The sequence below is a fragment of the Aricia agestis genome, chromosome 16 (genome assembly GCF_905147365.1).
Source record: "Aricia agestis chromosome 16, ilAriAges1.1, whole genome shotgun sequence".
NCBI classification, from domain to species: Eukaryota; Metazoa; Arthropoda; class Insecta; order Lepidoptera; family Lycaenidae; genus Aricia; species Aricia agestis.
The window spans coordinates 4834099-4856469 of record NC_056421.1 but is presented as its reverse complement, the minus strand read 5'-3'; the positions used below and the strand labels follow the sequence as shown (position 1 = coordinate 4856469).

Genomic DNA, 22371 nt, shown 5'->3' with positions numbered 1-22371 from the left:
ACATAGGGACACAGCTCAAGCCTTGCTTTAATTCTTAATGAAAAAAGTACTTAAATCGGTTAAGTTTTGGAGAAGGAATCAGCGGACAACGAATCGAAGATTTTCTGTTCTTTTATTAGAACTTTTGTCGTGTTGTCTCTATCGCGCTCTGCGGTGGGAGACTTGAGATTGGTGAGACAGCAATACATTTTCAAATACCTATTTTCAATTTCTCTCGCCCCTGGTGTATCCTCTTAAGCACCTTCCCTACGGAGATTCCGTAATTTACCGTATTTAGAGCCTTATAAACTCATAATTTGAAAGCTACAAAGCTATAATGAAAATACAGCAATAATCTTCAGTAATCAACATTCTTTTCCACGTTTAAAATTTTCTATTTTAGTTTATTATACTCATGATATCAGCTTCCAAAGTAAAACCAATTTATTAAAATTCAAGCATACATTCAGCATCTCCTTAGTATTTACTTTATTTGAAACACACGCTAATAGATCGACAATACCATAAACTACATATTCCACGTTTAATTTTTTTAGGTCAATTTTGAAAATAAGTAGGTATAAGTAAAAAAATAGGGTTTTGGTGCGATCTCGGCAACGCGGCAAATGTAAGTATGGTCAAGGTCGTTTGCTCGGGGGACGGCCTTAATGAAAAATCATAACATAGTAGAGCATCAATATATTGTAATAAGACAGAGACGGAAGATGCACGGTTTATATAACGCCGATGACACCGGGCGCGATGACGCCGCCCAGGCCCAGCGCGCCCAGACCGTTCACCACTGTTGGGCCGGCTACCACCGTCTGAAAGAGATAGACATAAAAAGAGATAGATACATATTTTAAGCAAAGGTAAAGTAATACGCAAGGTTTTTGCTGAAATATAACTGACTACTGCAGTTGATTAGAATATTCCCTAATATTAGATAGTATTGCAATTTCAATGACTTGCTGAAACTCGAGAACGACTGGACCTATTTAGCTAAAGGTCTTAAAGTTACCATTTTTGATCCAGTAAGTATTAAGTGCTATAACATTAATTACACTTACGAAAGCACAAAGTTTCTTGGGACAGCTAATATTTAATTAATATAATAAAGCTCTTCACTGTAAAAAAAAATAATTTGAGGTGTGTTTTATGTACACTTACCCTAGGAGCCAGTGGCGCCACTAGGCCAGGCCCAACCAACACCTGAGGGTCGGCTACGGCCAGGGCCACAAAGCACAGAACGAAGAAGATCTGAAAATATAAAAAAATGTATATCATATTTCATATTCCAAAGTATAAGCAGTTTGTGTGAAAATCTTCATGATAACTTGTCTTACAAATTAACAATAAAGAAGTTTAAACTTCTAATTGTTTTTATTTGCGCAGTATAATACAATACTTTGGATAAGCTTTATTTACATTCAGATCAAAATGAAATAAAACCAAAATTGGAATAACCAAGTTGGCTAACAATAGCCGTGACAAAAGGAATGGAAAACCTTTTGAAAGATCTTTGGCCAGCAGTAGGACAACATAGGCTTATAAAAAAGTTGATTTTTTTATTTATTGCAATAAACTATTACAATACTTACGAGGAATTTCATGTTGTTGTCGTAGTAAAAATGATGCTGATCTAAGGGCTACAATGTATTATATAGGGTGAACGAAGGCCAACTACAGCTAAACTCAACTCCTCGGGAAAGCTCATTTGACAAACAGTTCATCAATATTAATGCATTAAGCAATATTTATTAATATTACGTGAGCTGCATTATAAATAACTACATATTTATGTGCCGGGTATATTTATTTAGGAAAAAAAATAAAAATGTGAATCTATAATATATCAGGTAAGTAGGTATCCTAATTTTGCAAGAACTTGTGATTCCAGAGATGATACACAGATTCCAAATTTTTTGCCAGTATAAATTATATTATGGGACATCACCCTACAAATACTGTTTTTTTTTTTCATGAAATAAGGGGCAAACGAGCAAACGAGTAACCTGGACTCCACGGTAACCACGTTTTCGTATACGTTTGGATACCGTGGACTGTGAAAGTGTTAAATCATCACTCGGTCAGTCTCCGAAGGAAAAAATACCACAAATATAAGACGGCAAAAGTATAATATTCTGAATTAAGTTAGCAAAATAAATATCAAATATTTTTGTACCTAGACAGGGATTAGGGAACGCTAAAAGTTCTAAGCTGGTTAATAAATAACCATTTTGTCTATGAAGAAAACTTGTAAGAAAAGCTTTAACTACCTAATTACCAGGAAACGAGGTGATAGATCACGGTGGTAATAATAGAATGGCTACCGCCGCAGAAAAGTTTCATGTGCCCTAGTCCCTAGTCCTTTTTTGCCTATTGAGCCATGGTGACTACCAAACTCAAAATCCTTGGTGCGAAAAATCGAAATAATAAAATAACGAAAAAAGGATATGGGCGAACAGTCCATAGACGGCCCCAATTTTATAATAATAAAAAAAACTCAAAATCACCACCGTAACTTTTCTCGGGGGTGAAGCCAAACGAGCGTAATTTTGTCAGAATTTCGGTCGCGTAAATTATTTTTCATCCAATAATGACATACAAAATTACGCTCGTGTGAATGAAGTAAGAGAATTTTCTATGAAACTGAATGCAGCAGAATTTCTACCAACCGAAATTCTGCGACTCACGGCTTACAAAATTACGCTTGTTTGGCTTCACCCTTACGTAGGTACTCTATAGTATTGGATATACTTAAATAACAAGTGCGTGTATGCTATACTTACCTTTTTTTAACTTAGCTGTTTATGGGTTACGATTTACGAACAGACATACCTACCTTTGATTTTTTAGATGCAGTGCCAGTCGCAAGCTCGTTAAGCAGGATTCATCTTTGGAAAATTCTCCATACCCATCAAAATTGGACATACAGACGGATACACTTCCGCGTTTACAAAATTAAGTAATATGAATTTTTATTAATTGTTAGTAATTACTGATCTAATAAATTTCTTTATCAGGGCGAGAGAAGCGAGCCCTAGTATATCACAACTAACATTTTGTGGTACACTTTACGGGAAAACTATCACGCCTATTGATTTGTTACGCACGCCTTTAACATAATAATATTTTTTATTTATGTGTACATGTGTTATCATCAGTCAGTCAAAGTGGGACGACGCGAGCCTTCAACAAAGCTCGGCTTTTAGCTAGTCTAAATAATTGACTGCCAAGTGGTAACTGTATTTAAATTATAATGTATTGATAATATAATTAATGAGCTCATATTATTTGCTTTTGATAGCCTTTTCAATTTCCATAGATGTAATTACAATAATCCATTAAATCGTATGCAGGTGTTTCAATCATGTTTTCACTTTAACGAAAATTAATCATAATTTCTACAGGTCTGGTGTATCCACGGTGTTCAAGCTTTAAGGAAATCGTCGTCGTTTTCACAAATTGTCTGTCATTTGTAAAATAGTTATAATGTAATGAAAAATTAAAATTGCAATTTCACTATTATAGCTTCACTATTATAGCGCGGCCCTAAGAGGGATACTTACCAGGGTTTTAAAAAGTTTTTAAATTTGACACAAATTTTGTTGACACCGCGCGCTATAAACTAAAGTCCGCGCGGACGTATTTCCTCTAAATAATACATAATATACAATGTATAACAAAATAAAGTATTACCCATACCTATACAAAGTGTAACAAAACTAAGTAATAATATTATAAGGTGTGCATGTGTTCCTTGTAGAGAGTTCAATGTGAAAGTAGCAGCGCTGAAAGACCAATTTTTTCACTTTTGTATTTAGAAACTCGTGACGCTGGGGCGCTCGCCCATACAAAAGTGAAAAAAAAATTTGGTCTTTCAGCGCTGCTACTTTCACAGTGAACTCTCTACAAGGAAAATGTACACACCCTAAATTATTATCACTTAGTTTTGTTACACCCTGTATAGTTCATTGCATAAATATATACTTGTGCATGGAAAAAACGCCAACATTATGAATATGCCATAAAATAGTTATAAAGAAATACTATATTATTTATCATATTGGCGTACTTTCCATAGAAACATGGAACTCAAAAGTAACTCTTTTAGCACTGCTACTTTTATAGTGAAAATTATAATATAATCATATAGCGCCTGTGGAATTATAGTAGCAAATTCAAATCAAATCGTTGCTTAATTGTAAAATAACAAATCGTTTGAATTTGTGATCTAAACTACTTATTTTTATTATAATTATTATTTATCAAAAACGAAGCTGACCAGGACCTTCGAAATCATAATTTAAACATTTTTGTGTAAAAATATTTTTTCCTGCATTTATTTTCGCTGAATTCTAGTCGAAATAAAATTTTGAAAGTATCATTCTTTATTACTCTTTTTTTAGTAGTAAATGGATTTAAATCAAAATTCTAAGCTGTCAGGAACCTTGGAAAGGAACGTAACAAACCTACAAAAAATGTTTAAATGCTTATAATTACTTCTGGTCAAAGTTCTAGTGAAAATAAAAACATGAAATTTCACTAATCGTCGTTGTATACGGCCTTTTTGTGTGTGTGTGCTGTCCGTAGCGTCCAAACGTTTCAGTCAATTTCGATCTGATGGATTTTTTTAAATATAAAATAAGCAAACGAGCCCATACGAGTAAACGGGTCAACTGACGGAAAGCAACTACCGTCGCCCATCATGGACACTCGATTAGAAGAGCTGCAGGTGCGTTGCCGGCCGTTTAATCTATGTATTAAAAGTTTTTTATCAGGTATTTTGTAAACAAAATATAATTACCTAATTATCTCCTTCTATTACATAATATATAGGTAAATTGCTTTTAGTGGTAAGATTGGATAGTAGAATAAAAAACATAAAATAGGATGTAATTTTTTATTGCGGGATCATTCTAATCCAAATATAAGGACATCGGGGATTTTGGTTTGTTGTTGGAGGAATTTGGAGGAAATAGGGGTTTGTTGTTTAGATGATGATGCCGGGAGCGACGATGCGGCCCAGGCCGAGGGTGGGGGCGGTGAGGCCGTTCACAACAGTTGGCCCGGCGACAACGGTCTGCAACAACAATGAAATTAGACATAAGAAAAACTGAAGATAAAAAATATCAAATCATAAATAATATAATACAGCAACAGCTTTTGTATGGAGAAAAGAAAACATTTTAATTTTTTAGTGCCAATGTCGTCTCCTGTGGCTTAGTTGATATCTGGCCAAATTTTGTCAAAATTGGTACTGTTGCTCTAAAATATATTCTTAGATACTAACGATAAAGTTATGTAAATAAAATATAAGTTGTTTGTTACAAGTTACAACACGAATACAAACTTTTATTGTCTGATTTATTCTATTACAGTTAAAATCTCTACAAGTCAACTCTAACTCATCACGTGTAGAGTTTACTTGATTCAAAACTGTATCTGGCAAGTTGTAGCAAGTGATCATGAAATAGAATATTTACCCCTCCCAGTCCAGTAGGTGCGACGACTCCTGGCCAGATCAGCTGGGGAGCTGCGCTGGTCAGAGCGATGAAGCAGAGAACGAAGAATACCTAAAAATAACGAGTATTGTTTAACACGCTGAAGTTAATTAGGCACTTGGTATCAAGGAAACTCTATGGGAGCAGGTGTCCAGTTAATTTATGCGTGTTGCATCAATATTATAGTAAAAGTGATGTTAGGATGGATGATGACCCTACAACTTTGACAAATAATAAATTACTAGCTATTTGACCGAGCTTTGCTCGGTATTCGATAAAAGACGAATAAAATTACATTTTCTAAAAATTATTCCTAGCTAGATCGATTTATCGCCCCCGAAACCCCCTATATACTAAATTTCATGAAAATCGTTGGAGCCGATTCCGAGATTCCAATTAGGTATATATATTATATATATACAAGAATTGCTCGTTTAAAGATATAAGATACGAGAAAGGCATATAAAAGTTTTAAGGTGACGCGAATACTCCCGGTGAGGGAGCACCTTTATGCGTTGAACAATAAAGTATACAATATTATTATGAACAATTAATCGCAGCGCAGTGCAAATGAAAAATGATTTAATGCAAGTGAGAGAAATGCAAGAAAATAACTATGATAGAAATTTTGAAAAGTCAACTTGCAACTTCGAAATATAAAGAAAAATATGAAATGCTAGTTTTAGTAAAAAAGTTAACATGATGTGCTTTGTGTGAGCTTTTTCGCTGAGCTTTCGAAGCTAAGACCCAATTTCACCAACGACTGTTAAAGTTAACGATCGAATTAATATAATTTTACCTCTCTCGTTTTTCGTACGAATGAAAGAGAAGACATGAGATTTTAACAAGCTGTTAACACAGACGTTGGTATGCCTAAAGGAGCCAACATAACAAATCGATTAAAAAAATGAATACGTACTAAGAATTTCATTTTGATAGATTTCACGAGAACTGCTGTCGAGCCTTCAAGTGCAACTGTGCTGGTCTACAGAAGACGGGCGCGTTATATAGGTCTACAGAAGGTCGTCTAGTACTAAGCTGCGAGCCCTAAGGTCGGCATAATCAGCTGGAGCCCTTAGAAAAATGCCTTACACCGATATGGTCACGCTATAATAATTTATAGCGTCCAGTTTTATGATAGATTCATTAACTGTGGAAGTTTTAAATAATAACTTTTTAGTGACTTTGAAAGCTATTTATCATTAGAACTACATTATTATAATTTAAATTCTATACGTGGGAGAGCCATACTTCGGCACGAATGGGCCGGCTCGACCGGAGAAATACCACGTTCTCACAGAAAAACGGCGTGAAACAGCGCTTGCGCTGTGTTTCGCCGAGTGAGTGAGTTTACCGGAGGCCCGATCCCTTACCCTATTCCCTTCCCCACCCTCCCCTATTCCCTTCCCTTTCCTACCCTCCCCTACTACCCTATTCCCCCTTGAAAGGCCGGAAACGCACCTGCAGCTCATCTGATGCTGCGAGTGTCCATGGGCGACGGAAGTTGCTTTCCATCAGGTGACCCGTTTGCTAGTTTGCCCCCTTATTTCATAAAAAAAAAAAATTGTTGCATTAGGTTTCAGAATTGTACTAAGTGTAAGTTATTTTATAATAAAACGCAAACGTTTCTTTGCCATATAAAGGATTTCGCCCAATAATTATGTTTTCGCCCGTATCATTCTATTGAAGTGACTAAATAAGTATGTCACCATGGCAACGTCCATCGCTATCCCGTCGCACAAACAATGGTCGCCATCAGTCTCGAGCTGCTGTAATAATTTACTATTATTTATTCAACAAATGCACTTATGAATATAAAATGTACCCAGTAGCCGATTCTCAGACCCACCGAATATGCATATAAAATTTGGTTAAAATCAGTAAAGCCATTTCGGAGGAGTACGCGGCCTAACATTGTGACACGAGAATTTTATATATAAGAAGAAGATATCACATGGCGAAATAATTTAGATGGTAAAACAACGTTTGCCGGGACAGCTAGTAATTTTATAAAATGGCAATTGTTGATATGTTTATAGCCGGTTTACATTTTTCCAGTAGCAATCCAGCGGTATATTGGACCACTGGATTGAAACAATTTAAACCGGCCGTTACCCAGTGACGGATTAGCCCTTAATCAAATTAAGCAATTGCCTAGGGCATCACGTCTGAGGAGTTAAGGTTCAAGTACCAGAAGAGTAAAAGTTCAAGGCTCCATAAAAACAAAAAAGTTATAGAGCAAATTAGTATATTATACAATAGTTATATTTATATCTCAAGTATGCCTACTATCTACTAATAATTCAAGTTATTTATACTTTACACCTTTCAATTAGAACCTTCTATATTATAGTTTTATAACACAGGACATTCTGTTAACGTTTAAAAACTGTTGCTAACATTGACATCGTTTCCTTTGTTTACATAGGTTTACATTGTAGAAATACGACAGTTTACATCTTGATTATTGATTGAAATGTGGGAGTGGAATATCTAGATAATATTCATAATAATAACATGGTTCATGCCTATGTTCGTTTATAATAGCTTGCCACATGGAAACGCCCTTTCCCGGTACCTAATCATCTCCATGTCAAATTCCTTGTAAATAGCTTCTGCGATTTGTAGTACGGGAGCCATAGAACAATTTTTTTTATTACTAAGTAGTAAGTTTCAAGCTAATTTTTTGTTTCGAGATTTTTCGCAAATAAAAATGTTGTTCGTCTTAGCAAAATAAAGCTACTCATAAAAAATTAGCTTGATAATAATTAAAAAAAAAATGTTCTAAGGTTTTTGGTACTTATACGACAATACCGATCCCGTATGGAAGTTAGGTAAGGAAAGACCAGATAAAAGAACAAGCAGCTTAGGTAGAGACGAGAAGCTAATGATTGTAAATCTTGTTACAATTTATTAAGACGCTACCGAGGTGCCGTAATTTACCGTTTTAGAGCTTCTCATAATTTGAAAGCTACAAAATTATAATAAAATACAGCAACAATCTTCAGTATTTGAACGTCCCTTTTATAGTTATTAATTTCCTATTTTTGTTTTTTATACTCATGATATCAGCTTCCAAAGTAATACCAATTTATTCAAATTCAAGCATACATTCAGTATCTCCCTAGTATTTACAAATTACGGTTATTTGAAACACACGCCAATAGATCGATAATTTCATAAACTACATACTGTACGTTTGATTATTTTTAGGTCAATTTTAAACTAAGATAATTAAAAAAATGGATTTTGGCGCAATCTCGGCAACGCGGCAATTGTATGGTCAAGGTCGTTTGCTCAGGGGATGGCCTTAAAATGCAAAACTCCGTCAACTAGACACATTTTCATCAAGCAACTTGTTCAAGTTTACCAGAATGTCATTTGCCCTTAGATAGTTGTTATTATATTCCTATTATGTATTAATATATTTTCTGATGCATGTTCGCCAAGCATTGCATCATAGCAGGTAGCTTAGATCTTTGTACTGAAGGCGTGGTACTTGTGACCATCATCATCATCATCGTATCAAAAGGAATCAACAATTTCTGGAAGTGTGGCTAAGGCGGTGGCGAAGCTAAAATTTATATTTGGCATCACCTAGGCCTACGTATGCTATATAATTATTATTATATGCTAAATATTACCTGCCTCTTAGTTTATGCATTTGTAACGAAAAAACATATAATACTGTTGTGTCTGGCCCAAATATGTAGAGGATAAAATTTTATTCATAATATTATATTATGTGAAGATTTCTTTTTCATGTACCGCAGAGACAGATGTGGTGACGCTTTCTTTTCAGTAAAGGGCCTGCTTTTAATAAATCTATGAGAAAGTTGAGCAATTGAGCCGAATGACTCTACATTAAAAGAGAGAAACACTGAGTGCCATGACTCTGCATTTAAGCCGTGGGACACGAAGACTCGACAAGCTATATCTCTCTAACCTAGCAGATAAGTGGCGTGTGCGCGTCGAGACGCATGTGGTCGTCGGCGCCCGTGTCTTCGATGTCCAGGGCGTCCGCGCGGTAGACAGCGCGCTCTATCCACACTGCTATGCGGTCGGACACGGCTACCATGAAGCGGGCGAGGCGGCCAGGATGCGTGCGGGATGGCTTCGGCTCACCTAGAGAATGTCACTACTCATTTACTCAATAGAAGATATCATGTAATTTTTTTTTGTAGTCAAAATGCAGTATTTTCAATAGGTCTGTATTGTCTGGACGTTGTGTAGGATATCCTGTATACTTTTCACAGTTGTAGATAGTGGTTTAATGTGGTTAATACTTAATTGTCGGGACAAAATGCTGCAGGGCTGAATGAGACTATTTATATTATACTTACTCAATTCAGCACTTGATTCTTAAAACTTATGAATATTTAGGTAGCTGTTTGAATCCTAAGGCTGCCTTCACATTACGTCACAAGCACTGCGGCAGCAGTACTGCAGGCTGCAGCCGCGGTGCTTGCGATGCGATGTGTAGGCGCTCTAAAGAGGCCATATCACGCAAAGGAGAATAAAGCTTAGGCCAAACCTACGCGACCAGGCAACTGCGAAGCGGGACATCAAGTTGTCAAATGTGTGTTTTGTATGCAAAAAACACATTTGACAACTTGACGCTCCGTCACTGACGTGTAGGTTTGTTCTAAGCTTAAACCTTTGTGATGTGACCCGTGCGTAGGTTCCGTTCGAAAAGGATTAAAACGCGAGACCTTTTCAGTGACGGATTAACCCTTAACCAAATTAAGCAATTGCCTAGGGCATCACGTCTGAGGGGACACCAGAGGAAGCACAAAAAAAAATATGTCCTTAGGGCACGTTCACGTCTCACTCTCACCCTCACGTCACCAAAAACCACATCAAAAACAGTTTCTAGGAAAAAACTGATGTTTTTAAGCGGCAAAGGTTTAAAGATTTATCCGATTCTAGATGACATAGTACAGATAGGGGGGCCCGCAGGCATGGATTGCTTAGGGCATCAAGTAGCCTTAATCCGTCACTGGACCTTGTCGATCTGTTTACAGGCCCTTTCTTTTTCGTTTTTTTCCAATAAAGAAAGGCGCGCAATACAAACTAGTACAAAGTAATATTACAAACCTAGAATTTCTGCGACTCGTTCCAAAACCACGTCAGCTATACTTCTCAGTCGGTTTGTCACCAACATCTCCTTCTGGCCTTTCTCGACATAGTCGCATAAACGATACGCCACCTAAATAAAATAATAATATTTTATAGATGTAAGTACCTAATAGTTACTTGGATTTATTTTAAAAGATCGTATAGGTAACTTGAGAGTATAATCCAAAAGTGGCACAACAAATATGTCCTCAACTGTTCTTAATATTTTATCAAGCACTAGAATTTGACGCCCGTAACTCCGTTGCGCCAAAACACGCTTATCGCGCGGGAACCGTGCATTTTTTGGGACGAAAAGTAAAGTATCATAATATTATCATGTCCTTTCCCGGGACTCAAAGTATCTTCATGCCAATTGCCAACAGCCAAATCAGTTCAGCGGTTTGGGCGTGAAGAGGTCACAGACAGACACTCTTTCGCATTTATAATATTACATAGTATGGATTTCGTCATTACTCATTAGTCATTACTTAAGTACGTAGGTGCTAAAACCTTTATAACCTTGAAGAGTCAATAAGAATAATTATTATTATTATATTAGTACTTATTAGTTATTATCTACTATTGAACACTAATAAACACGGAATTTCCTTTTATGATTTCTTAATTTTCCTCTTTTCGCAATTAGGAATATAGCTAAGATATTGTTTCTGGAAAATTATTTGTAGAAAACATTGAGATGTATGTAGAAAACTTTTTCCACTGGAGCTGCATTACGATTTGCCAGGAATATTACTCGTATGTTTTCATAACGATCAAAAATAATCGCTAAAGCGAGATCACGCAAATTTTTGTTCTAATTGTTGTAGTTATAGTTATAAATTACTTGTGCACTAAAGTCCACAAGCCACTTCTGTCTCTGCTGCAGCTGTCTCTTTCGCTCCATCTCCGCTTTCCTCTCGTCAGCGCCGGCCAGGGACCGTCTCTTCATGGTCTCATTTAATGCCAAGAAATACTGCTCCGTTTGTCTACGGGAGGAATAATAATTAATTAGTAAAATTAATACGTGAGAGAAAAACTTTGTAACCCTTATAACTTTTATACGTGGGAGAGCCATGCTTCGGCACGAATGGGCCGGCCCGACCGGAGAAATACCACGTTCTCACAGAAAACCGGCGTGAAACAGCGCTTGCGCTGTGTTTCGCCGAGTGAGTGAGTTAACCGGAGGCCCAATCCCCTACCCTATTCCCTTTCCTACCCCCCCCTATTCCCTTCCCTTCCCATCCCTACCCTCCCCTATTACCCTATTCCCTCTTCAAAGGCCGGCAACGCACCTGCAGCTCTTCTGATGCTGCGAGTGTCCATGGGCGACGGAAGTTGCTTTCCATCAGGTGACCCGTTTGCTCGTTTGCCCCCTTACTTCATAAAAAAAAATAAAAAAATCAAACGCTTATTGCTTACCTACTGGAGGATACCTAATTACCTACGTAATCTTTCTGTGGGGCGGAGTCTTATTTATCCCTCTCTTGATGTCAAGGTCAATGGTCAATTTGATGCTGAGATTATTTGATGAACAACTTAAGTAAGTAGGTAGATACGTACCTACTAATTAGTAATTACATTCGAATGATAGCAAATAACTATAGCAGGTAGAGATAGCAGATAGAGGACAAGATCTGCTGTGAAATGCCTGTCGAAAATATTGTTTACCTGTCGCAAGATACGGAGTTATTAGGACCAAGTGGCGATATACCCAAATTACGGTACTAATTTAATTCTCGAATTTCTACGTGTTCCATAACCGTGCTATAGTTTCTCGAACACTATTACATACTCGGGTGTCAAAAAGTAATCCTCCTCCAAGGCGCTCTTGATCTTATCCCGCCTCTCCTTGGGTAGCACCGCGCATTTCTCCTGCCATAGCGTGCGCAAGCGCCGCGCGTTGGGCCGTGCTAGCATTTCCACTCGCTCCTGGTTACGACGGCGCCGGGATTTGCGCTGGCTGGGATCCGTTGCTATGAAGACAGTGGTGTTTGAGACTTATAAAGGAGCATACGGATCAGGTGCTAACTTAAATTGTAATTATTTATGGTAGACCAGATGTAGGACGTAGCGGCCGTATAGGCGGCGGCCTAGCAGCGTGCTAATGTGGCGGTAGTTTTCGCAATTGGGCGGGGGAAATAAAGTGGCCTACTGCCAAGGGCGTCGCCAGGGGGGGGGGGCATAAAGGGGCAGCTGCAATTCATACCTACTTTTCTCATTCATAGAGAATGAGAAAAGTATGAATTGTAGTAGGTAAAGTAAACTTGCCCCCCCCCCTGCACCATCGGCTGGCGACGCCCTTGCCTACTGCACTCATTAAGAAATATAAATCCGACACTGCTATTGCCTCACAGAATCACAACTCCCCAAAAGCTCTTGATGCAGGATAATATTATAAATGTTTTCAAGCACTGCCAGGAATCTGTGCAGGTTAAACTTATTTTGCAGTTGAAATGCGGTCCCTCTGTATAGACCTTACTTACCTTGAGTTGCATTAGTGACAATTTTTACATTTTCGCCAGATTTGTTTGAATGTTTTGATGTTGTACTCTTTGGTTCCGTTTCTGATCCTTCCGAACCCGAACGCGATTTACCTCTAGGCATCTTGTATATTATTTAACAAAAATTTACGATCAAAACCAAACATTAATCATTAAAAATTGAAGTTAAAAATTAAAATGACGAGTGACGAATCTTATTTCATAACAGCTGTCTAATCAAAAAACGTTTTTTATAAAATATAAAAGCCAGTAAAGGCCATCTAGATTCATAAAATAGCTCTTTTTTTCGAGTAAAAACCATCCCATGTTCTATATTGTTACGGATGCGGTGCCATCTAGCGTCCACTAGTGGAACACAGACAACATAAATCCCCTACTCGATACTAGATGGCGTTAGGTTACGATTACATGCTCATGGAAAACGTTCAACACGAGTCAGGTGCGTTCTAGAATAGGGTTGTTGAGGAAGTGATTATGGAGAAGAGGAGGAGGAAGAGGAATTGTCACACGCAAATTTAGAGGATGCGGAAGAGAAAGCGGATGAGGAAGAGGATGATAGGAAATTATAAATACTAGCGGACCCAACCCAAAAGTCTTTGTCCTGCCTGTACATAACTAGGTACATACATTACACAAAAAAAAGATGATAGACTGCAACAATTCTCTGGCTCTGGCGTGTGCGTTGCCGTAATTGGATACGCCACGCGCATGCGCAGTGTAATTCCTCATAAATTCCTCTTAAATTTTGAGGAAGCGATAGCGGAAGAGGATTTTTTTATTTTTATTTATGAGGATGCGGTAACGATTGAGGAACCCAAAAATTGCGGAACTTCCTCATTATAAGGAAGCGGAAGAGGAATCCTCAGCAACCCTATTCTAGAAACGAACTCTCTTGAACAGTCTGGGACTCGCCTCGGTCCATATAAATAGCCACAGGGAGACGGGCCAGTGAATCAGTTCAGTTTGAGCTATCTTCAAGGCGACTTCGGAGTGAAAAGTAGTGTTCAAGACTCAAGAGTGATACCAGTGATACCTACGACTTGGCTATGACCTAGGACATAGTGAGTGCTTAGTGTTTGGTCCTAGTGCTTTGTGTTGGTCAGCCGGTCTTTCTCTCCAAATCCTTCGAACCCTAACACGTAACAATATTATACTTAGGTACGTCTTACACCCATAAAATTTGCAGTCTAAGCGTGAAAAGGCAAGAAGCAAACAGGTATACTTTCACATTTATTAAAATAAGATCCACGCCTATGTGCGGCTGTCAGTTTAGTATGAGAGTCTCATACTAAACTCTGTTCTTCGTTGTGTCGCGACCATAAAGTTAATATACCTTTTTTTTTTTTTTTTTTTTTTTTTTTTTTTTTTTTTTTTTTTTTTTTTTTTTTAAGTTAATATACCTAGCGGAATAGAGAAACAAAGGCCAGAGCAAGAGAGATGTCACTATCAGTAACACTACGTGGTAAAAAGAGACGGGTGATACATGACAGCAGCACTCTTTTTTTGACGTAAAGTCGGCACGTGCCGCACGTTGACAATTTAATCTCATAGAAATCATGTTTAATCATGTTTGTGTAAGTGTATAAGTACGTACACATATTTTTACACACAGATGAAATCAACTTCGGTTTCGTTTGACAGATCGAGATTGTTGCTCTATTCCGCTAGGTATATTAACTTTATGGTCGCGACACACTTTTATTTTTCAATAATAATACAACAATGTGTAATAAGATATTTAAATATATTTGAACGAATCATGACTTAGGTAACAAACACAGCCATCCCATGTTATCAGAAACCCCGGTGACAGGCCGTAATTGTACATCAGCGTTCTTCCTCTCGTACGGTAAATGCCAACCTTTAGAACTCTTCTGAGCGCATGGCGTAAAGCTTAGTGGCGGCTGAAAAGTAAAAAACACATTTTAAATAGATACACACATCCAAATATTATCATAGTAATGGACATTGCCCACAACTTTGCATACAACTTTGTAAGTTATACGGAAATCGGCAATCGCATATTATGCCGCCAAAAACGATCCTACGTCGTAACACTCCCAGCACATTATCCCCCTTACTAATAAACGCTGTATAAACTTTGAATAGTTATACACCCCCTTACTAATATAAACGCTGTATAAGTTTTGAATAGTTATACAGTGTTTTGTCTTCTTCAATCCAATTAAAAATGTCACTTGTATGACAGGAACAAAACACTGTATAACTATTCAAAGCTTATACAACGTTTATAAGGGGGGTATTACATTATCATTTATATTGGATCATTTCTATGATCATATATAGGATCCAATATATATGATCATTTGATCATATCTGCTTATTACATTATCATATTTCATTGATCCTATTTTACGTCATATGTGGTTTCAATAGCCAATGGAGAGCGCTAACGCTGACAGGTATTGACGTCAGGGTTACTAGATCTCAGAGAATTCGATGTGTCAAAAGACATCGTCATTTTTAATATGGCTTGTTTTTTATTATTTCAGCAAGATTATCCAAGTATATAATTAGAAAAATAATTACATTACATTATTTGAAACATATTAACGAACAAGAAATTAAAAACTCTTTTTTATATTAAATAACTGGCAACACCTATTTCTATGACCGTATTGGATCCAATCTCTCAGCAAATGTCAAAAATCTATGATCAAGGAAGAAATGAATCATATGTCTATATTATATTATCCAATATCATTGACTCAATGATCTTGGATCCAATATATATGATAATGTAATATCCCCCTTATGCCGCCAAAAACGATCCTACGTCGTAACACTCCCAGCACATTATCCCCCTTACTAATAAACGCTGTATAAACTTTGAATAGTTATACACCCCCTTACTAATATAAACGCTGTATAAGTTTTGAATAGTTATACAGTGTTTTGTCTTCTTCAATCCAATTAAAAATGTCACTTGTGTGACAGGAACAAAACACTGTATAACTATTCAAAGCATAAACAACGTTTATTAGTAAGGGGGATAGTGTTTTGTCTTCTTCAATCCAATTAAAAATGTCACTTGTGTGACAGGAACAAAACACTGTATAACTATTCAAAGCTTATACAACGTTTATTAGTAAGGGGGTCAATCTCTAACGGCCGTTCCCAATATTTGATCTATCTCTGGTTTTGCCCTACTAGAGATAGGAATAGCTCACATTAGACATTAGAGACATATATTTTATGTCAATTGTGAGCTATTCCTATCTCTAGTAGGGCAAAACCAGAGATAGATCAAATATTGGGAACGGCCGTAAGTAAGTATATCTAATTGTATATAAATCGGTTAAGCAGTTTAAGCGTGTTCCTGAAAGACATACACACTTAAAAAAAATCTAAAATAATATTTCAGGCGAATAATATAAACGTGTGGCGTCGCATTGGCGGCTTAGTTTTATTAAATTTATTAAATACCTAATAGGATAGGATTATGTTTTACAGCATAATATTAGGTACAATTCTGCATCAGCAGACTGCTAATAGCAGTCAATATCTAAAGGTGTAAAATGCTAATAGCAAGCCGCGTAACGCCGCGTTTACATGTCGGTAATCGCATCTGTTGATGCCCTCTCTTCACGGTACAGAAGGCTTCAGATGACGGCAGTACGTCAGACATATAGCGGCTTGGTACAATTCCGTGCATCGCGATCGATTGCGGCCGCGCGCGGCCGACGTCTGTGGCGGGCCTCGGAAGCGGTGCCATACATTTTCATACTCTGACTATTGTCGCGAGCGGCCGATAGTCGTAGGCCCGGACTGCAGGTGACTGTCGCGATACACGGATCTGTACCTTTAACGCAATGAGGGATATAATATTATATTATGGTGCTATGTAGCCGTAGGGTCTATCCTGTCAATTGTCGTGTGAAACAGCTGCCATATGTCACGAAATAGTTTCCACATGTCCGATATGATATAGATGTCATATGTCTGTCTGACACATCACTTGACTAGAAACCATACCTCTGGTTGCAAATGATATATCAGTAATCCTCATTCCAAAAGGATTGTATGGTATCCTAACAGCATTTGAATTAATATTAACAAGACCCACACCTGAATGATTGGAGTTCTCTTCGGCATGAACATCATCCACTGATGCTGCCACTGCCACCTTTGGAACAGCCTCCTCAAAGTATCATCTCGTAATATGAACTGATGATTACGAAGCAAGTCTTTTGACAGTATATCTGTGTTAGGCCCACTTAAAACTGCCGCTGTGATGAAGTAGGGATCATCTTGTGATCTGGAAACAAGAAGAAAAGGATGTAAGATAAATAATAATTATAAGTAATCAAATTTTTTGCTACCTACGTAGTTTGGTCGCGTTACGTCAAACCCAGCCGACAGATCACAATTAACATTGAATTGACATGATCCAACCAAATGACGTTGGGTTGGTCTGTCAACTGCCGAGGAATCAATTTCCTCAATGGGACTTTACTAGAGCAAATGAGAATTAATACTTATATACTTATAGAAATTTCGCAGTCCAAATACCAATTAAAAATATAATTATTATATTTGACGATTTTGCAACAAAAACTTAAATAGGAAACAACTTATACTTATTTAATATACTTATACTTACATATCCTCAGTAAAGAAAGTCAGTGCCTTCTTTGATAAAGTTTGTGCAATATTGGACCTCCATTTTAGCATATGTTTTCTTCCTAGCAATAGCACTTTTTTATTTTTTCTTACAAAATAATCGGTTACAGAATTAACTGCATGTAGTCTCTCATTCACACTAACTACTCCTCTTGAATAGGATATATTCAGAGCGTCCAAAACAATATCATAAGGTGCAGTTTTGTTGATAAAATCCAAAAACCTCTTCAATTCTTCCGGTGATGTCTTCAAAAACAAATCTTTGCCAACTATCAACTTGTCCTTAATATTCTTTTGTAACTCTTCAAACTCTATATCAGATAATTTTAATAAATTTAATGTTTTTTTGCAGGCCGAACATTCACCACTGAAATGATAAAGTATTTAAATTATTGTTTCTAATCTAATTATATTAATAAAAATATAAATCGGTGAAGATTGATTCAATAAATAACAAGCAAATACAATATTACAAATGGATATCTAATAATATATTAAATTCTCGTGTCACACTGTTTGTCCTCAAAAACGGCTCAACCGATTTTAATGTTTGTATGTACATTTGTTGGGCCTGAGAATAGGTTCTTATCTACTTTTAATATTGATACTAGAAAAAATTTATAAGGAAAAACAATGTTTGCCGGGTCAGCTAGTCATATTTGTATACAATGTGTCCCAACACCGGTGTCCGATCCTTTAATGTCATAATGTATGGCATATTTTATCAACAAATTGGCTCTCAATTTTTTTTTCTCTCACGGTTGTAAAATGTATTTTAAGAACAGCAATAGATGTGACATATTACATGGAAAATGTAGAATATACCAATACCTTCTAATATGAACTGAAGAATAATCTGCCATCCAATCTAAAGAAATGAATGTATTTTTTAATATTCCTGCTGCCTCTTCAGGCAACACTAAGGAATTGTTAATAAGATGAGAACAAATTTCATTTAAGTGCTTTAATTTTGTTTTTTTATCTTTGTACTTTCTCATAATATAATTGATCCATTCCTCATAGGCAGAAGTTAGGAGTGGTCTACGATTACTCAAACTTCTGTCTATCAATTTCATAGCTTCAACTTTTTTATTATTTCTAAAAAGAGTTCCCACAATCATACTAAATGCATTGTGGCTGGGTGTACTCGACAAAAATATGTCATCCAAAACTTTTATACTCTTCTGCCATTCATTTATTGAACATAGGGCTTGGATGAGATTTTCACAAGTTGTATAGTCTAAAAACTTATACTTATGATACAGTTGGTGGTATAACTTTAATATAAACTTCTGTTCTTCCTTAGACAATGCATTGACATTTGAATATTCAGCATAATAATGCAATAGCCCATTTATTACACCCAAAGACAAATCACTCTCATTTTTTGTTATGTGATCAACAAATGATTGGGCAGCTGCAAACTTTTTAGTATTCACAGCAATCTTCAGGATAACTGCGTCTATATTTTTTTGGTTAAACTTTCCAGGAATACTTGTAACATTCTTTTTTATTTCATCCCAATCAAAGGTATTGTTTTCAGTAATTGACTTGATGTACTCTACCTGTTCAATTGAGTTTTCTTTTTGAACAAATTGTGTACCGTACCATAAACCTACAAGCAGTAAGAAGTAAGTAGTAAGACATTTTTTTTCTTAACTATGAAAAGTTTATAGAAATAAAAAGTGTAGGTAATATTTTTTTTATTATGTTAGTAAAATATACATATTTTAAGCACTTTAAACCAAAATTATTATCGGAAAACCTACAGGAAGTTTTTCTGTACGTCCTACGACTAAATAAAACAATTCTTGGCACATAATTCATTACGAATTTCAATATTATTTCATTGAATAAATATTAAACTCATTTCTAATTATGGTTCATTAATTCACACTTTAATAACAAAAATCATTTTTTTACATGGACCAGACAAATTTTAAGGTTATATTTTTAACATCCACAGATCTTCTTCTTCTTCTTTTTTTTTTTTTTTTTTTCATATAATGGCACTTCGGCTATAACCATGGCCAGTGTCGAGTATAATATTATGGCGGGACAACAATATTCTTTAATACAATTTTTTATATATTTATATATTATATTATCGTCAGGTCAGTCAGGTCCAAAGTCTACGTATAAAGTCAATACAGTCAAGAAGTCAAGTCGGTCGATTCAGTAAAGTGGTAGGACGCTTTACTGAAACTTTTGATGGAGTTTTAGAGGGAACACACACAAGAGCACGTTTCTGGTTACTACATCACTCTCCCACACTTGTGCACGATAACGAATATTTAATGGTTAATATCCTACCAATATTACACATTAAAAACCCAGATAACACAATTTTAGGAAAATAATATAAAAACACAACATCACTCTTTCACATTCTCCCAAAAACTCTTCTTCTTCTTCTTTTATTTATGGCAAACAATCGCACAACATCCACAGATCACTAGTTAACATCTGAATGACATCTGACAACTGGCAGTGACAAGTGACAGTTTTTGTTTCTTATTATGGCACTTTGGCTATACAGTTCGACAAGGCTGTATAGCCATTGACGGGGGCGCTGCTGGTAAAGGAGAACTGTCAAACACATATCAAAAATGAAATTTTTCTATGATAGAAGCGTTTAGTTCCTTTTCTTGCCACGTTCAAATAAAGCCTTGTCGAACTGTATAACCATGGCCAGTGTCGAATATAGTGCGTCAAGAAAGTGAAGAAATTAAAAAGTGGCAACATCGTAGTGTCATCCCTTTCAAACCAATCTATAGAAAAAAGGGATGACACTACGATGTTGCCACTTTTTAATTTCTTCACTTTCTTGACGCACTGTATATTATAGCGGGAAGATAATATTATATATTATTACAATTTTCATCATCGTTTTACTAAATCGTCAATACAGTCAAGAAGTGAAAGAGCACATAGCCACAGTGAAAAATCGCCAGACAAATAAATCCGCGGTAGCAGAACATCTGCTTGATATGGGGACTAATCACTGGATGGAGCTACACGACCCTAAAATCCTCTCTACGGGTCGTAATTACCACACGAGAGTAATACGTGAAGCCATTGAAATTAAAAAGTACAAAAATTTCAATCGTGAGGACGGATTTAAATTGTCACCCGCCTGGACTCCAGTGATTAATAAGTGCAAACCGCGTGTACCACCTGTGTCTATAAGTGTAAACCCGGATACAGTAAGTGTTGTGTGTCGCAGTGAACCTACTGACTTTCAGTGTATTGGAACACAAATATTGGACAACTCGAGGGTAGTCGTAGAACAGACCGCCCGGTGCAAACGAAGACGTCGCGCTACTGTTGTCCCCTCGTGACCACGGCCGTTGCAACACGGCCGAAACGTCGAGAAAAAGTACGTACTCGTAGTACTAGCATTACCACCAGTGTTAAGACCAGTGTGCAACTTGTAGTAAGTATAACATGGCAGATGCAGAGAAAAAAAAGAGATGGAAGCTGACTTATTTCTGCATATTATAAGTAAAACAGAATGTAATGAAGCAAAAACGCTGGATAAAAATAGATAAGAAATTGACCCAACATTTAAATCAATCACTTTTGATTTACAGAGTGTGTTGCAGGTGCCCTTTTCTGCAGTGTCAACTTTTTATTACTTACGTAAGATCTGTATTTATAATTTAACAATTTATGATGCAAATGGCAAAGCCTTTTGCAATGTTTGGAGTGAAACTAACGGAAAACGAGGTAGTAATGAAATTGGCACTATTATTTTAAAGTACATTCAATCTGAAATTCCTGAAATTGTGACCGAGTTGTCTATGTTCTCAGATACGTGCGGAGGGCAGAACCGTAATCAACAAATGGCTCTTGTACGCTGTACAGAACACCCACTTACAGATTATTGAACAAAAATTTTTAGAATCTGGCCATAGCAATATGGAATATGATTCAATGCATGCTGCCATCGAATACGCCAGTAAAAACCGGGAGATATTTATGCTCAGAGATTGGATTGATGTTTTCAGGGAAGCTAGATCAAAAAGAAAAAAATCAAGTAATGAGCCATACATAGTAAATGAGCTGACTTTTAAAGACTTTTGAGATTTGCATTCATTTTCTACAGCAAACATAAAGAATAGAACAGTGGATGAAGACGGCGATAAAGTATCGTGGCTAAAAATAAAATGCTTAAGGTATGAGAAAGCCCATCCTAATACAATACTCTATAGATACGATCATAAATCTCCATACAAAAAAATTGACGTAACTCCTCGTGGCAGTCGCAGACTAAACCAAAATGTCGAGCTCAAACCGGCCTATGGTCATCAGCTTCCTATATATGTTAAAAAAAAAAAAAAGAGATCTAGAAAAGTTGTGCAAAGATGGACTCATTCCTATGGAACTACATGGCTGGTATCAAAATGTACCTGTCTCGTCTACATTGCCCGAGGATGAAGTATTTTTTGATTAAATTATAATGAATGTTAATAAAGGAATAAATCCAGTAACGTATTAAATTAAAGAACAATTTCTCTTTATTGATATTTTTTATTCACTAAGTGACCTTTGATGGAGTAATTATGAAAAAGGTAAAACTAATTATTTACTTTTTATTTATTTATAATTGAAATAATAAA

The 22371-nt window shown here is 36.4% G+C and overlaps 2 protein-coding genes across 2 annotated transcripts; both read right to left on the bottom strand.

Annotated features, from left to right (window-relative positions):
* Positions 1-663: 663 nt before the first annotated feature.
* Positions 664-13259, bottom strand: LOC121735110. The gene is made up of 10 exons (XM_042125813.1): positions 13088-13259; positions 12397-12583; positions 11449-11590; positions 10584-10695; positions 9457-9611; positions 5469-5558; positions 4982-5065; positions 4637-4648; positions 1150-1239; positions 664-803 (listed from the first exon to the last, which is right to left on the bottom strand). Exons 1-10 carry the CDS (start codon positions 13206-13208, stop codon positions 714-716), a joined length of 1083 nt encoding a protein of 360 aa, XP_041981747.1. The 5' UTR covers positions 13209-13259; the 3' UTR covers positions 664-713.
* A 1571-nt stretch (positions 13260-14830) lies between these two features.
* Positions 14831-19699, bottom strand: LOC121735098 (mitochondrial ribonuclease P catalytic subunit). The gene is made up of 5 exons (XM_042125799.1): positions 19519-19699; positions 18581-19364; positions 17730-18116; positions 17195-17384; positions 14831-15009 (listed from the first exon to the last, which is right to left on the bottom strand). Exons 1-5 carry the CDS (start codon positions 19574-19576, stop codon positions 14863-14865), a joined length of 1566 nt encoding a protein of 521 aa, XP_041981733.1. The 5' UTR covers positions 19577-19699; the 3' UTR covers positions 14831-14862.
* Positions 19700-22371: the final 2672 nt, after the last annotated feature.

Excerpts from the sequence above, each read along its gene's own strand:
- LOC121735110 (XM_042125813.1), bottom strand. The coding sequence starts at position 13,208 with ATGCCTAGAGGTAAATCGCGTTCGGGTTCGGAAGGATCAGAAACGGAA. Across the intron at positions 11,591-12,396 it reads GATTACTTTTTGACACCCGA|ACAAACGGAGCAGTATTTCT; the intron begins GTATGTAATAGT and ends TTCCTCCCGTAG. Across the intron at positions 10,696-11,448 it reads TTGTGGACTTTAGTGCACAA|GTGGCGTATCGTTTATGCGA; the intron begins GTAATTTATAAC and ends TATTTTATTTAG.
- LOC121735098 (XM_042125799.1), bottom strand. The coding sequence starts at position 19,576 with ATGAATTATGTGCCAAGAATTGTTTTATTTAGTCGTAGGACGTACAGA. Across the intron at positions 19,365-19,518 it reads GACGTACAGAAAAACTTCCT|GTTTATGGTACGGTACACAA; the intron begins GTAGGTTTTCCG and ends TACTGCTTGTAG. Across the intron at positions 17,385-17,729 it reads ACTTTCTTTACTGAGGATAT|ATCACAAGATGATCCCTACT; the intron begins GTAAGTATAAGT and ends TCTTGTTTCCAG.